Below are 16,748 nucleotides of genomic sequence, written 5' to 3'. Positions count from 1 at the left end.
AAATAAAGTCGCAGCAATTTATTGCTGTTGTTGCCTATCCCACCAAATCACTCCTCTGCATTCCTTGGAATGCACAAATTTGCTCCTTCAATTTTAGGGAGCTCGTTTATTGATGCAATGTCACCGTCACAGCCTTGCTGCAGGGAGAGGAAATAACTCGTATTTAGCCTCAGGCAAAGTTTGTGTGTTCAAGGTGTTCTTATCTGTGAATTTTGATTTGCAAACTGCAATTTGATGGAGTCGTTTGGGGGAGTGCAGCTGCTCTAACTCCTTTATCAAATGCATAATGAAAAGGATGTTTACCTGAAAACATGCTCGATGCAAAAACAAGAGTTGTCTGAGGGGAATAATGCAGCATCTCTCAGCTCAGCAATCCCTTGGGGTGAGTGCACACTGGGCATCTCTGCTCTTCCTAATTCTTTCCCTAAGTGGAACCAATTTAGTCAATCTTCAAATGTTATTTTCATGTGCCCGTTGAGGAGTTGTCCAAGCCCCTCTCTGAAATTCTTCAGTCTTCTGGTGATCCAGACTTCTCATTTAGGCTGGGACATGGCCCTAAAATGCTCCTTGCCTCATCACCTCAGGAAATCTGCACCATGGGGGATCCCCTGCAGAGCCCTGCTCTATTTATATGTTGAGAAGGATTTCCAGAAATGCTGGATATACTTTTAGACCTTCAGAAGGCTCTGCCTGGCTCCTTGCTTCAGAGCCCTGCTCTGAGCACACCATGTCTGCTGACATTTTGGGATACAGCCATGGCACCCCTGTCTGGGACACTGCTGAACCTTTCCAGGAGCCTTTCTCTTTTTATTCTGCTAAAATATATAGCTTGGCAGTAAAAAATGTCAACAATATGTTATTTATAACAGCAAAGTTTGATACACTCGTGTAGTTGCATGTTATTTAAATATGTAAGAAGTGCAGCATTAAGGCTTTTTTTTTTTTTTTGTAGAGTGGTAATTCAGTAGTTTAGGTGCATATCTTGGTGAAAAGTTGGATTGTTGCTGTTTGGCAAAACAAAAAACAGTGTTAAATGGCTCAGGAACAACAGTGGGGTGAGACTTTTTCATTCCTTGGGAAGTGGTGGAGTCGCCATCCCAGGAGGGATTGAAATTTAAGTGGATGTGGCACTTGGGGACATGGGTCAGTGGTGGCCTTGGAAGTGCTGGATTAAGGCTGGACTCCTTGATCTGAGAAGTCTTTTCCCCCCCTAAAGGATTCCATGATCCCAGGGGTAATTTCCAACCTAAACTATCCCAAGGTTCAGTGATTAATAACGTGGGGACTGAAGGACTCAGGAGTGCAGGTGGGAGGCTGAGGATCTCACAGGACACTCAGCCCCCAGGGACTGGAGATGTTTCATAAAAGCTCCTCCTTGAATAATTCCTGTGCAGGAAAACAGTCATTAAAATAAATGAGGGATATAACTCACCCGGGAGGACACGGGAAGGAGAGCCAGGAATGGCTGGAGAAACCCTGGCTGTGGTGAGGAGCAAGGGGCTGGGGCTGGCAGAGTGGAGAAGGGGGAGGCTGAGCAGGGCCCTGGTGGATGCTGCAGGGTGGAAATGGCTGCAGGGAAATAAGAGGCAGTAATTATTCTGTGTGACACTGTTGGATGTGCTCCTGTCGGGCAGGGACAAGAAGAATGGCCTTACAAGGCAGCGAGGAAGAGCTCAGTAATAAAGATAATGAGAAAAGGATGTATTGACATGCATATCATGAGGAAGGGAGGATAAAGGTCTCTGAGTGCACTGGAGTTTCAGAAAAGCCAGAGAAGAGCTGCTAATGAGAGTGGTGTTGATCCTGACATGGGGCAGGAACTTCTGAGGTCCCACAAGCCACATTTTGTATGACTGGATGCAAAGTGGAGGCTGTTCCTTCTGCTTCATAGAAACTTCCTTTGGGGACTTTGCCATCTCTGTGTTACAAGGGATAAGATTTGGATTTTTTTGAGTTTTTAAATACCTGGAACTTCATAGGGAACACTTTCCCTCTGAGGTTCCTGGGCAGGAACCTCTGAGGTCCCACAAGCCATATTTTCTATGATTGGATGCAAAGTGGAGGCTGTTCCTTCTGCTTCATATAAACCTCCTTTGGGAAATTTGCCATCTCTGTGTTACAAGGGATAAGATTTGGATTTTTCTGGATTTTTCGATACCTGAAACTTCATAGGCAACACTATTCTGCTGAGGGTGGAAAATGGGTGACCAACAGGTTTTCTTTCTCTTGTAATTATTGGCTTTGTACAACTTGCAACCAGACTAAATAACACCTAGACAGCTACAGCATTAACTCCTTTCTCAGCTGGGTGAAGAGAATTCTTTAGCAGAAGTTCAGCCTTTTGTTCTGTTAAATTTTGTTTTTAATTCAAGGATAGATGCTGAAAACAGAGAAGGGGATCAGGATGCCATGGAGGTTGGGATATTGAATACTCCCACCTAACCGGTTTAGGGTGGAAGCTGTGGCTCTGGAATTTCTTGTTAAATTTTGTGTTGTGCTGCAGCTCTCTCCTACCTGTGCCAAGTCATTGGCTTCTGGTTTTGGGGATGGAAGCAGAAGTAGAGTAGGATTATACAAATAATGGAGTGAAAAGAGGAGGAAACACTGTGAAGACAGGACTGCAGGGTCTGTTAGCAGCTGAGAGCTGCCCAGGAGGGTGGGAAAAGGCTCCTCTCCCAGGATGGGATGCTCTGGCAGCCCAGGTTTTGCATAGAAGATCTTGGGAGGAGATCTGACTCTATAAAGAACAATTGAAATTAAGTTTTTAACTTATAACTCTACTTTCTCCTCATCTCAGCTGTAGGGCCACTGCTGCTTTCTCCCATTATTCCCAGGTTCCTGCCAAGTGCATTTTCCCCCAGTCCCTATGGACACTGAGCTCCAGCATCTGCTGAGCTACAGAGTTCTGTTCCTGTGGTTCTTTCTGTGGTGCTCTGTCAGAATCTGAGGTATTGATGATTCTGAGATTGTAGAAAGTCTCTGTCTGTCAGCCCCATTGCCAAAGCAGAAGCCATAATTGGTCTGTGCTGGTTTCCAGGTTGTTTATTCTGTTTATCTCTCACATGTTCTGCTGCCCTGCCCAGCTCTGTCCTGCAGGGCAGCGTGTGGGGCTCTGCCCTCAGTGGGATGTGACAAACATTAAATACCAGAAACTCCCTGGGCTGCATTTACAATAACGTGCCAATATCTGTCACCTACGTTGGACAGTGTGTCCCCAGCCTGAACCAACAGAAAAATGCCAACACCACAGTGAGACATGGAGGGCATGAGGAAGGAGAAAAAGGACAAGGCACACCCAATTTCCTCCATCTTGTCCCCTTTGGACCCCTCATCTAGAATCCTAAAATTTTACTTTTGCACCCGTGCCACACTTAATTATTACTGATATCAAACACTCAGAGCTGGTAATTGATCCTGTAAGGTTTAAAACTCTTTTCCATGGACAGAGATCACAGCCAGTGTCTCTGGGGGCTCTGTCCAGGGGGTTCCTGAGCCCTGCCAGGGTCCCAGGGCAGCCAGAGGGATGCTCTGGACTCCGACATCGCTCTGCTCCATGGGGTGAGGGTGGGAAATGGAGATGCTCCCTGAACCTTCTGCAGGGTTTTTCCCTCTTTCCCACCCCTGTGCAGTCAGCTCAGAGCAGGCTCAGGAATATTCCTGTTCATTTGCACTCTGAAGGTGAAAGCAGACTTCGCTTTATGCTTTTATCATATATTGCAAATGCCTTTGAGATGTTTCTTTCTTTGTTATCTCAAAATTCTGTGCTCTATTGATTTTTGGGTTTTCTCTAAGGGGCTGAGAATTTCAGCAGTAACCCTGAAACCAACTGAAATAATTGATTATCTGTTTTTACCTCCTCTTCAGTTACTTACCTCGTGCCCTTCAACGGAGAAAGGCTGTCCCTGTTTCTCGATGATTTACTGTAAAGCAGATCTTTGCTGAGCTTTAATATCAATTTATATAACCTTGATCTAGGGGTTATTTTTGAGAGCCATGGGTTTATCTAATATGTTATGGAAGAAGTTGTTCTAGAAATTTTTTTTTTTTAGTTTATTCTTATGGAACAGATGGGTAATGTGAAAAGAAACATATTTTCTATAAGCTCAGATTGCAATTGAAATTACTTAAATTATCTCCAAGAGTAACTAGATGCCTAATGGACTTTATAGCAAATTTAGATATCTTAAAATACATTTTATCGTGAATAGATAGTTTTGTATACAGGGTTTTTTTCTTGTGTGGATATTAATGGCAACAACATTTTTATCTGTGTTTTGTCTTTGCCTTTGTGGCAAGAAACATACTGGTCATTAATACTTTAAACCTGGGGGTATCAGTCAGAACACCACATGTGTTTTTGTTCTAGGATGAGTGTTCTGAGATAAATTTACTGTGCTTTCCACACTCCTTTGTGCCATTTGTTTTCTCCAAGAATGTCACTGTATAGGTGGGGTGTCTCTGGGCAAAGTCTCTTTCTAATTAAGCAGAAAAATGTGAGATTCTGCCCCCAGGTTTCAGGATAATTTACTTTACTAGGAAATCTTCCGATCCTTCTTTCTCTTAGGGCACATTCCAGGGTATAAAAATGATTCATGTGTCTTGGAAGTACAGCTTTGGGAAGTTTGTCAAGTTATCTTGAGTAGCCCAAGAGCGGGGTGAAATCGCCCTTTTCATTAGTTTAAAAAATATGAATATTTTATCTGCCTTTGTGTAAGGCATTCATCATCTTCGAAAGATCATCAGAGACAAATTGTGGTTTGAAAGAGTGGAAATCAGACCCTGAGTTCTCAGTCCTGTCCTGCATTCCAGTGTTTGGGATGCAGCAGGGAACTGGAATCCAGAAGCAAATTGGGGACTGCAATAACAAATTAGCACAGGAGATTTAATCAGAGCCACATAATAGGGAGAGATGTTCAGGGAGAAGGAAGGCTGAGCTCAGAGATCTTGGCACGGGCCTGGTGCAGTGGAACTGTGTGATGGGGGGGAGAGGGAGGCTCTGAAAGTGAAGAACAGCATATAAATTAAGCCAAATAAATTAAGTAATTCAAGCATTAATCTAGCCAACCCTCCGAGTTCATTCAGAGAGGCAAAACATCTATCATTGCTTCTCTGGAGATTGTAGCATTGTTGAGAATTCAGTTTAGCCAGGACATTTAGACCAACCCTTGCATTCAAAAAAAAATCCTTAATTTTCTCATTGTCTGAAACTGATTGTATCTTTTTGCCTTTCAGTAAGTTTCACTTAGCTGCAATTACTTTGGCTTCAAAATCTTGAAATCGAATGAATTAATGAAAATGGAAAATCAGAACTCTTTCCTAATTAAGAGCTGAGCTTTTCAAGGAATATGAAAGGATTTAATTTAGAGAGAGATGTTTGGAGAGCATGAAATGTGGCTCGAAGGAGATACATGTGCATTCAATAGAACTCACTGAGCCCAGCCAGATTTGTATTGACGGGAAACAAAAAGCATCTGAAATCCTCTTTCAGTGACAGGAAAATTTATGGGATTTCTTGAAGCTCTCCAAGTTGACTTCCAGTTCAGGGAAATGGGTGGCCACCTCTGTTTGTGTCTCAGTGGACACAATTCCTACTGAATTCTTCATTATTTCTCCCTGTGGCAGTTTGCTGAACCTTCAGAGTGGGATTTTGGGTTTGGTTTTCCGTGGCTTTGTAACCCTTCCAGATGGAGGGGGGGAAACCTGTCCTGGCGCTGCTGCAGGTGACACTGAGGGGTGTAAGGAGTGGCTCAGGTAGTGACTCTGACGGTTCAGAATGGATTTTATTCTGTATTACCCCTGAAATCCCATTCTGTTCTGCTGCTCCCCCAGCAGACACACACACCCCTGGTGTCACAGCCCCTGTGTGACACCTGGGGCTCACCTGCTGCTGCCCTCCCCAGGCAGCTCCCACTGAGAGGAACATGAGCAGATAGCACCTGGAGGACAGGCCATTTCTTATCCTTGGAAATTTAGCAGTAATTGTCATCATAATTCTCCTCCCCCACAGTGCACAGCACGTCCTGGGCTCCCCACAAGTGATGGCTGCAATAATTCCACGTGTGGAAGGGAAGATGTTTCCAAGGAGGGTCAGGCTGGCTGCTCAGCTCCAGCTCTGCTGTGGAACAGTGGGTGTGAGGGTGGGAAAATGCAGAGCTATTAGCTGGGAATACCCTCAGGAAGTATGATGGGACAGAGGGATTAAGGTGCAGAAAATATAATTACACTGGGTAACGAGCTGATGAAGCCTTTGACATGGTCCATGCTTGACCTTGGCTCTTTGAGCACACGGGGAGAATGTGATGTTGTAATCAAACTTCTGGTAAAAGGAGGTCACAGCCCCCAGCGTCCTGACAAAGGGGAGGAATTTTACTTTTCCAGACAGGAACAACCCAAACGGGATCCACTACATTTGCACTGCACTGTCCTCAAAGAAGTCCACGTACATTTCAAATTGGCAAATATCAACAGCTGCTCCCTCCCATCATAATTACCCAAATTGCACAGGACCGGCTGCAGCGAGCTCTGCTCCATAACTAAGGCAACCCAGCCCCAGTGAATTGCTTCCTGCCTGCCAGCACTATTAAGTTGTGTTTTGTGACAATTTTCTCCAGCCCTGGCATGTTTGTTTTCCTTGCACAGCCTCGCACCGAGCATTGTTTAAGCAGCACATAATGGATTCCAACCAAGAGGTGCTTTCTGCTCCCATCTGTTTGATAGCACAGCGAACCGTTGTGATTCATACGTGCAGTGTAAATACTGGGTAATCACTGTGGCTTTCCTCTGAGCCAATTCCAGGTTGTTTCATTCCTGGGCCAGCTTCTGGACTGGTTTTGAGGCAAGGAAAAAAAAAATGTCTGAACCCAGGCTTGAAATTGTCAGGTGTTAAATATCTCTCTAACAGAGTGACCCATCTTGGTGCAGTGGGGACAGTAAAAGCTGCCACGAGCAGGAGCTGCCATGAGCTTCTCAACTCTCCAAGGCTGTGTGGTGTCCAGCTGACTTTTCTGAATATAAGGCCACCCAGACACTCCCCCAGAAACCTACAGGAGATTTCCACTTTAAGCTTTTGGGGCAACATCCCTGGAAGTGTCCAAGGCCAGGCTGGACATTGGGGTTTGGAGGAGCCTGGGACAGGGGAAGGTTCCCTGCCCATGAGCTGGATGAGCTTTAAGTTCCTTTTCCACCCAACCCAAGCTGTGATTCTGTGAATACAATAAGGAAAAGAAATATAGAAGATTATTTATTTTTCAGCTCATTTTTTTAACCAGACTCTTCAAGGAGTTTTTTGTTTTGCTATTTTTTCCCTTCTGTTAAAAGGATTTTTTTTTTTTATTTCCAGATCTTTCAAAAACTCAAATCTGTATTGGTGCAATCAGCCAACCTCCTGGCCACCCCCTCAGGGTGTCAGAGGACAGGAAGGGCTCTGGCCAGTTTAGGGGATGGGATGGGAGAGCAAACACACCCTTCCATCAGGCTGGGATTCAACAGCTCTGCTGCTCTGGAGCTGCTTCCAAGCTGAGATCCTGCTGCTGGTCCTGCTGGGCTGGGTGGGAAGTCCTGACTCCATGGAGTCACTTCAGTTACTGGATGAGCAAATCTGGGGTTCTTGGATAGATTTGTGGAAGCAGCCCTTGACAGAGATGTTGTGTTTGGGATACACCGCCGTAATGAGGGCTGGCTAAAAACACACATATTTTATTATTATTTTTATTGCTTGTTCTTACTACAAGATCAAGTTCACACTTCAGTGCTGTCATTCACTCAGACAAAACCATATGCTGTTGCATTTTCCTTTCTTCCCTTTTTTTTTGTGGTCTGTGAATCCAAGGAATCTCCTCTCCCAGATGCAGAGCAGCCTCCTCACAGGTCACCAGGCACTCGGGGAAGGGCAATAAATCCCCACCAGAGGCTGCCTGGGGCTGCTTTGCAAAGATTTTTTGCTGCAAAGAGTCGGGAAGGCTGCTGTGCCTCCCCTGGCTGCTTTGTGTTCCAGCTCCCATCCCTCTCCCAGCCCACATCCTGAGCTGGAGGATCCTGAGCTCGCTCCCCATCGGCTCCTTCAAAGTGTTGGCAGCACCAGTTCCCTTTTTCATAATTCACCCATGTTTGTTCTCTCAGAGCTTGTTTTTGAAAATCTTTCCGAGATTTTTTGTTGTTGTTGTTGTTGCAAGGTTTGTACTGAAAAGGGAATACTGATTTTGATTTGGTTTTAACCAATGTAGTTCAGAGGATAATCGGAGATCTTCTGTAAAACCAAGGCAGCCCTATTTGCACTGCTTAGATTCAATTAAAAAGAAAGAATTTATTTCACTTTGTTTTTTAAGGTATAAAGCTGAAAATTTTCTGCTATTCCATTTTTAGCTGATCAAATGCACCTTAATATAGTTTAGTGTAACCTCGGTGCTTGATAATGAAAATATGGTGTAACAGTTGAATTCACGTTTTATGCCTGACTTTTTATTGATACTGGATAAATTCACAACATAACTCAGCCTGACAAGGTGCAGATTTCTTTCAAACATCAAGCCAGTTATTTTGGATCTGCTCCTAAAATATTTGCTGCTCGATGTTATGACATTTTGAACATGTTTTAGCCTGGTTACCCTTTGATTTTTGAAAAAATGTAAATCAGGAATAGCTCACAGAAAGGATGTAGCTGAGTTGTAAGCATGTTTTCCCTTTCCAGGAGCAGTCATTAGCTTTGTGTTCCTGCATGGAAAGCAGGAAATGGGGAGCTGGAGCTGTGTAATTTTATTGATTTTGGTCTGGCACAATGAACTTCTGGGTTTCCTCTTTCTTGAGCGTTGTTTGCTCGGATTTTTAACTCTGGATAGGGATCCTGGGACAGCAACAGTGAGCGAGGAGCTGGGAATTTAAACACAGAAATGGAGACTCACAGGACCTTCAGCAGATGCTGCCAACCAACCTGATGGGCAGAGGCTGGTGCTGGCACTGCTCTAGAGGCAGCACATAGAAATATTGAGATTTTTCATTTTAATTAAAAGTGTTTTTTGCTTATGAAGAGAAGTTTCCCAAATTAGGGTTGTTCCCAAGTGCTCCTATTTTATCTGCATCCCATGAGCTCCACGGTGGGGTTTTCTGCCAGCTGGTGGAAGGTTTTCCTGCTCATTGCAGGGGGATTGGACTGGATCATCTTTAGAGATTCCTTCCAACTGAAACCATTCCATGATTCCTGTAAGAAAACCAGGAAAGGAGCAGAGAAGTTCCTTTAGGCCCTCATCTGCCATGGGGTCTGCCAGATCGTATGGGGCAGAAAGTTTTAAAAAAGATATAAATTTTATATATTTAAATATAATATATATAATACATATATATTATATTTATATAAAATATATAAATTTTATATATAAGATATATATGTCTTCCATAGATTTATAATATGGCAGTGGGGGAAGCAGGAAAAGCAGAGAGTGGAAAAGCCTCACTATCTCCAAGCAGCAGTTGCAATTTGCTATAGGAGTTAAGAAAAAGAAGACAAAAATAAAATAAAAAACCCTCAAATTTAGCTATTGTGTCTTCCAGATAGAAGAATCTTGCATTTCTCTGTACAGCCAGCAAGAAAGCAAAAATCTGATCATTCTGCTTCCAAATAATCACTTTAAAATAAACTTGGGGACAAACTTGGAAGTTCTTTGGTTTCCTACATTATTGGACTGCCTCAGCCAATTTGTTAAGGGCTTGGGAGTCTTTGCTAAGCCATTAAAGAAAATAAAAAAAAAACAACTGCAAAAGGCTCTGTTCTCTTAGCTGGTGCTCATTATAAGCACCCACAGGGATACATCCTTCTCATCTGAGAGAGGCAAAGCACAGCTGAATTTGCTGCCCCCAGGAACCTGCAAAACCATAAGAATTAAATGTTTATGCTTTTCATGTCGTGCACATGAAATATTGCTTACTCTTGGAGGTGTTTGCAGAAAACGTTGCTCTTTGTGTTCACTTCTAAACTGAAGCCAAAAGAAAACCAGGAAAAATTTATAGATTTAAAAGCATCGCATACAATTTACAGCATTTGTTGCAGGTTGTAATTATCTTAAATGTATATATTTTGTAGACAGCTTGCATTTGTTGGATTGAGTTCCAGTTTCCATGGTAAGATTCCCTGAGTGACTTTATTTCATATAGATTTCCCAGCTTCTCCCTTTTTGTGTTTTATAGATAGTAGAGGAATAATATCAGCCCAAAGATCTGATACTGTAAATACACCTTTTAGCACTAATGCAGAACGTCAGTGGGTGATAAACGAGGGAAATAAAAGGTATTTTCATATAGATAGCAAAAAATGGCATGGAATTTTTCCCTGCTGGAAATAATGGACTCTTTCCCCATGTATGCAGTTTCTAATTCCTGGTTTTAACTCTTCTGATCCAAGAAAAAACATATGTATGTGTGTGGAATGTGACTACCTGATAAATTTCAAAGGTCCTTAATTTCCAGAGCCCAGCTTAGGAGATAACAATCTCCCAACCCTTGTCTTTTGTGATGGAATTTCTGGTTTTAAGAGCATAGAGGAGAAAGTACATGGGATCATGGAATCACAGGAAGGTTTGGGTTGGAAGGGACCTTCAAGGTCATCTAGTGCAACACCCCTGCCATGGCAGGGACACCTTCCACCATCCCAGGCTGCTCCAAGCCCCAGTGTCCAACCTGGTCTGGGAAACTTCCAGGGATCCAGGGCCAGCCACAGCTGCTCTGGACACCCTGTGCCAGGGCTGCCCACCTTCCCAGGGAAGATTTTTCTCCCCAAAATCTCATCCATCCCTGCCCTCTGGCAGTGGAAGTCATTCCCTGTGTCCTGTCCTGTCATTGTCACCACTAGAAATGAAGGGATGGGACTATTTTCAGGCTAAGAATGATTTATTGCTCAGATAAACATCAGTCTCAGATTTTAGAGGAGCAGGCATTTGGCCACAGCTGAAGAGCAGTCACAAGTTCTTGGTTACAAGGCAGTGCAGAACTTTCTAACCCAATGACAGCTGCCACAGGGTTTATTTTGCTTTTCTAACCCATCACCTTTACTCACTTCTGCTGCACTGTGGATACTTTTGTCCAGTGGGCTTCTAACTCACAGCACACATCTGCTTCTGTTAAAACTTCTAAACTCTCAGCTTGTTCCATACAACCCCACCCTTACATTAGAAACCCTTCACCATCTTACCCATCACTTAGTTACTTACAACTATAGAAACATGATAGAAAAACAGGGTTTTTATGCTTAAAGTTTGTGTATTGTATTTTTACATCAATCCAAGCTTCTTCCAAGGCTGCAGCTCAAACCCTTCAGTGTCTGTGGGAGTTTCTGCTTTTCTGATTCCTATGCTGTCCCTCCATGCCTTGTCCCCTTGCCTCTCCAGCTCTCCTGGAGCCCCTTCCAGCCCTGGAAAGGCTCTGAGCTCTCCTTGGAGCTTCTCCTCTCCAGGTGAATATTCCCAGCTCTCCAGCCTGTCCCAGAGCAGAGGGCTCCATCTCCATCATCGCCTTGGTGGCTCCTCTGGGCTTTCTCCAAGAGCTCCATGTCCATGTCCTGCCCCAGATCTGGGGTCGCTGCTCCAGGTGGGCTCTCTCCAAAGTGGGCCTTGCTCAGACAGCAAACATCTGTGTTTTTAGCACACTTTCAAACTGTGGACGAAAAAATGCTGCCACATGACCCCTTGGTAGAATCCTTTGTCGGTCAAATCATTGACTCTGGTTTGACTTGATGTAGTTTCTCTTCAAACTGAAGTCCAGGCAGGTAATTATGAAATGTGACACCCCGTGAGGGGAGGCATTTTATTGAGCTCCCTGTGGAATGTCAGGAGCCATGTGGAATGTTGCATACAACTAATTACAAGCCATAATTCTCCTCTTAATTATTAGTTTCTACGTTCTGTCTTTCCAATTTTTACCCATTTCAGCACTGCATGGGCCAAGGTCACCTTGGGCACGGGCAAAGCTGAGCCTGTTCAGGGCTGGCTTTAGCCAAGTTAATACCAGCTCTGGAGGGCCTGGAAGCCACTTTGCTGGATTATACAAACCTGCCTATTTCAGTCTGGCCCTGTCAGGATATAATTTAAAACTTGGAAACCAGAGAAGCAAAATGACCCCTTTTGGTTCTATTTCTTGTGCTGATCTCTATCCTCAAACAGTGGATTTAAACACTGGATACAGCTGAAAATGCATTTCTGTTGCCAAATGAATTAATGCTGCTGGTTGGAGTTCATTTTCGCTCTTTTCTTTATCTGTAGATATTTCTCTTTATTTCTATGATGTAATTTCTAGAATTTATTTAAAGTTGTATGTGCTGATCTAACTCAGGCTTCTCAATCCAGTAAAATCCTTTCTTTTTATAGAGAGGGAGCTGCAAAGACAGATGTGTTAGGACTCTCCATTCCATCAGTTTTCTGCTCTTCAAATGTAATAAGAAATGACTTGGAGCCTTCTCTCCCGGTCCCAGTAGGGAAAAGCTCACAGCCCAAAGGAAAGGGGGATCCAGCAATAATTAAGATTTTGCTCAGTGAGAAATCCTTTGCATTCAAATTTCAGAATGGGCATTCCACCAAGGTGAACAAAATTTATCCAAATGTATCTTCTCCACAAGTATTTCAGAAATAGAAATGGGTTATTTTGTGGCTAGATGTCATTATTATTAGACAGTATTCCCAACACCACCCCCACATTCACAGGGGAAGCCCTTAGTCCCTAAACTATCCTTCCTTTTCTCTTTCTCAATGAGAATCAATGTGATTTGAAAAGGTTAAAAAAAAAAGTAGTATTTATGAAACATGTACTAGTTCAAGTAGTTTTACGGCAGAACTTTTCTGACTCAGAAGTAGGCTGCTGTCCCTTCATCTTCTAGTTAATCAAGTGCTGATTTATTATTTTTTTAAATCTGCTTTATCAGTGAAAATTCTTGCTTGACCTTTACTTAATGTTTCACTAATTTCCTTCAGAATATTGAGCTTTTCTAACATCAATTCAGACCAAAACCCCTCAGCTCCAAGCAAGGAAGAAGCAAATTAAGGGAGGCAGTGCTTTTCTGTTTTGTTTTGGTTTGGGTTTTTTTTTTTTTTTAATAATATTTGATGCAGATTTTGGATGCAAATCTTCTAGATAAGAGGGGAAAGTTATGGAGATTCCTTCTTTAATCATCCTGAAATTTGGCCTCTTAGGATATCAGGGAAAAGCTTGTGTGCACTGATGAAATCTTCTCTTATGCCACAAAAAAAAAAATACTTAAAAGGGAAACAGCAAACTGCACTTTTAGGAGAGAAGTAGAAAACTTGAGTCTGTGGAGAAAAGAAAGTAGAACCATAAAAAATTCTTCATTATGGTTTAAATAATGCCCCTCTCAGCAGGTCCACTTGGCTTCCACAGTCAATAATTTTAAAGGGATCAATGTGGGAATAAGTTGTGGCACCAGCATAAAAATGATTTTTGTGGTTCTTAAGAAAGACTTAGAACAAGTGGCTCTCAAACATTCTGAGCAGAAGGCTCTGTACCCCTACAAGGTGCTTTTTTGATTATTCTCTGTGGAAAATATATATATTCATTCCTATTTCACCCTGCAACTCAGTTCGGAAAATATTGATTGCAAGGCAAGGGTATCACAGTGTTTCATGGGATTTAAAATGAACTTTTAAGGGCTTGTGGCAAAAATTTGCAAAATCTTTATAGGGAAGACTCCACAGCCACTGCAAGAAACCCCCCCCTAAAAAAGCTGTATCAAACAAAAAATCTGAATTAATTTCACAGGAGTATGGATTAAAAAAGAGGAGGAAAAACCAAAACACAAACCTCAAATGCCCTTTCTGAAAGAGACTCATTTTTCTTTACCATTAGAAATTTATAATTTCAAGTGTTTCTGTTTGTAGTCACCCTAACACCTGTGCAGTGGGTAATTTTTGCTGTATTTGTGCTTACGAATTCCAGTCAGACTAAGGAAAAATATAGTCTCATCTCCTCGCAGATGGAAAAGAAGGAAATGAGCCATTTGTTTGAAAGAAAAATCGATGGTGAAGCAAGATTCTGAACCTGGGTCTTGTGCAAAGCAATGCAGCATCCATAACTGGGGCCATTATTGTGCTCCATGAGAAGTTTCAGTTTAGGAATTCTCTGAGAGATGATTTTGTCTTGTAACAGCCTGTTCTATTCTGCAGCTGCTTTTTTAACTTTGCAACTTTACCAACATCCATTGACTGTCAAATAAGTACCACTGTGAACTCATGAATAAACATAGTTGTCATTTCCATATTAAGAGGGCCTTCAGCTGAAAAGAATCCATTTGTGCCACTGCAATATCTTAATTATTTACTGTGTTATATTGTAATTAATTGTGGTTTACTCTCTCAAAACTCCACATTCTGTAGATCTCACGGGTTTTGGAAGCAATGCACTAATACTGAAGTCATAATCAACACTGCTTCTAAATATTCATGCCAATAAATGACTCCCATGTGTTTGCTGAGTGCCAAGGATAGTCTGAAGCATTTATTTAGCATTCTAGTGGGATCTGGTTTCTGCAGAGTTCACAGAGATGCAGAATTTCAATGCTGTTGCTGAGAAAGCACGTTTGGATTCTCACGAGCAGGACACTTTGGATAAAGCAATGGTATCTCACTCCCAGCCTGGGCTCAATAAAGCCTGAGAGCACTGGAGAATTCTCAGCTATTTCTCATTTGAACAATTCTGTTTAGTCTATGACAGCCTCCCAGTAATTTTGCTTTTTAATAAACATCTCTGATTTTTCAAACCATTTGAAAATCACTGCATTCCAAGGATTGGGATGCTCTGTCTGCCACAGAGGTTCCACTGGGGCTCTGCTGCAACAGTCACAGATTCAGAAACATTTCTCAATAAATCAATTAAGCACTAGAACCCTAAAATAATTCTAGCTGCAATTGGCTGACACAAATCTCCAGAAAAGCATCTCGAGTGGACGGGGGAACAGCTGATTTATGGAGCTACTGTTGGAATTTCAAACAAGGAAATGCTGTGGCGCAATCCAGTGAGTTTGTTTAATGAAATGTAAGTTAAATGTAAACAATTTTAATATATATGTGAGCAGAGTCTTTTGGATCAAGAGTAGCCAGCCTATTGCAAACTGTGCTTTCTCCTTGGAAGTGCAGTTTCCAGAGCCTGTGTAGGTGCACTGCCCCTTCCTGCAAGTCTTTTAGGCCTCCACTGCTCCAGACCCCCTCTCACAGCTTGCCCAAAAAATTATTGGGTTGTCACACTGTGACACAAAATAACTCGCAGAAGCAGGCTAGATGTAAAAAGAAAGAAAAAGTACTTTAAAAGGTAAACTTTATTTTCTGACTCCACTGTGTATACAATAGTAAAAATGACAGTGGATTGGAGGGTGAAACTGCAATCTCTCCAACCACACTGGTTAAACTAACGTCTATCAATTCTCTCCACCCACAAAGAACGTGAAATAATCATTATTTACATGAACAGAGTGTGAGAAAACTCAGTTGAAATATGTAAGTATCAGAAGGCATAGGAACTTTTAGAAGAACTTTAAAACTCTCAAAAGAACAAGGTGCCATTGGGTTTACCTTTGGGTGCTTGAGATGAAGAAGATCTGGGGTTTTATAACCAGGGGAAAGGTAGTGTGAAGATTGCACACAGTCATGATGGTGCTTGAAAATGCAATCCAGATGTCCTGATCCATGCTGGAGTGCAGCTGGGATTTCTGTGGGCTCTGTTGCTGGTGTTTTGTTTAGAAAGTTCTCTTAAATACTTGTATATGCAAAAATACTTTGTCTGTTGTTGTCACAGAGATACTTGGTAATACTGTTGACCATAGTTTTATTGATATTTCACATTTTTTGCACTTGACAATCCTTATGTGTCCCTTTCAACTCAGGAAATTCTATGACCTTAATTCTGCAACACCACTTCTTCTTTCTTTTAAGATGAAACTTAATTATGCCGTATGAAAAGCTTGAAATACGTCTTTAAAAATTTGAAATACATCTTGTCTATTGGGAAGGAATTGTTCCCTTTTCTGGACACAGGGTGCCCAGAGCAGCTGTGGCTGCCCCTGGATCCCTGGAAGTGCCCAAGGCCAGGTTGGACACTGGGGCTTGGAGCAGCCTGGGTCAGTGGAAGGTGTCCCTGCCCATGGGAACTAAATGGTTCTTAAGAGCCCTTCCAAGCCAAACCTTCCTTTGATTCCATCATGTGTCCATTTCCCTGGCAGAGCTGGGTGCAGGATGATGGGCTCTGGGTTTGGACTCAACCAACTCTGTTTTGTTTTTTCAGAACCACCCAGCAGTGCTGCAGTTTGTAATTCAAGCTGAAAATAAACATCTGGTCATCGATCTGGAGAGGAATGAGTAAGTACCCTGCTGCATGGGCACTTTGTACTCTTGGAGGAAGGTTATAATTTTAAAATTGATGGTTTAAAATTAACCTGGGGCCAGTTTTGCTACTGGTCCCCTATAAAGAGTCCCCTAACAAGAGAGTTTTGTTCCAGTTTGGATTATGGGTGTTTGTGCATTGCTGATAGAGCAAGAATCTCTATGGTTGTGTGCATTTATGTGGGGCTGAAAATGGACATGCTTGCTCTCAGGGTTTTCCTGTGTATTTCTTTTGGATTTGTCCTTCTTTCCTGTGGTAAGGCCTTTTATTTATAGTAATCTGGAATACCCTACAGTCTCTGGAATTTCTGGGGAGGACTCATCCCTCCTAGTGCTGTCTGTACCCATGATCTGCTCCATGCAGTGTCCAACAGGGGTGATGAGTCA

The 16,748-nt window shown here is 42.5% G+C and overlaps 1 protein-coding gene across 1 annotated transcript in view; it reads left to right on the top strand.

Annotated features, from left to right (window-relative positions):
* The window catches only part of ADAM12 (ADAM metallopeptidase domain 12), a 179,508-nt gene that overhangs the window by 33,054 nt on the left and 129,706 nt on the right, over positions 1-16,748 (top strand). Inside the window, exon 3 of the mRNA XM_021526349.3 lies at positions 16,264-16,337. Within this exon, the coding sequence (XP_021382024.2) occupies positions 16,264-16,337 (74 nt within the window). The remainder of the gene's footprint in view (positions 1-16,263; positions 16,338-16,748) is intronic.

Source organism: Lonchura striata, chromosome 7, assembly GCF_046129695.1.
Source record: "Lonchura striata isolate bLonStr1 chromosome 7, bLonStr1.mat, whole genome shotgun sequence".
NCBI classification, from domain to species: domain Eukaryota; kingdom Metazoa; phylum Chordata; class Aves; order Passeriformes; family Estrildidae; genus Lonchura; species Lonchura striata.
The sequence above is the reverse complement of the archived record's forward strand: the minus strand, read 5'-3'. Positions and strand labels throughout refer to the sequence as shown.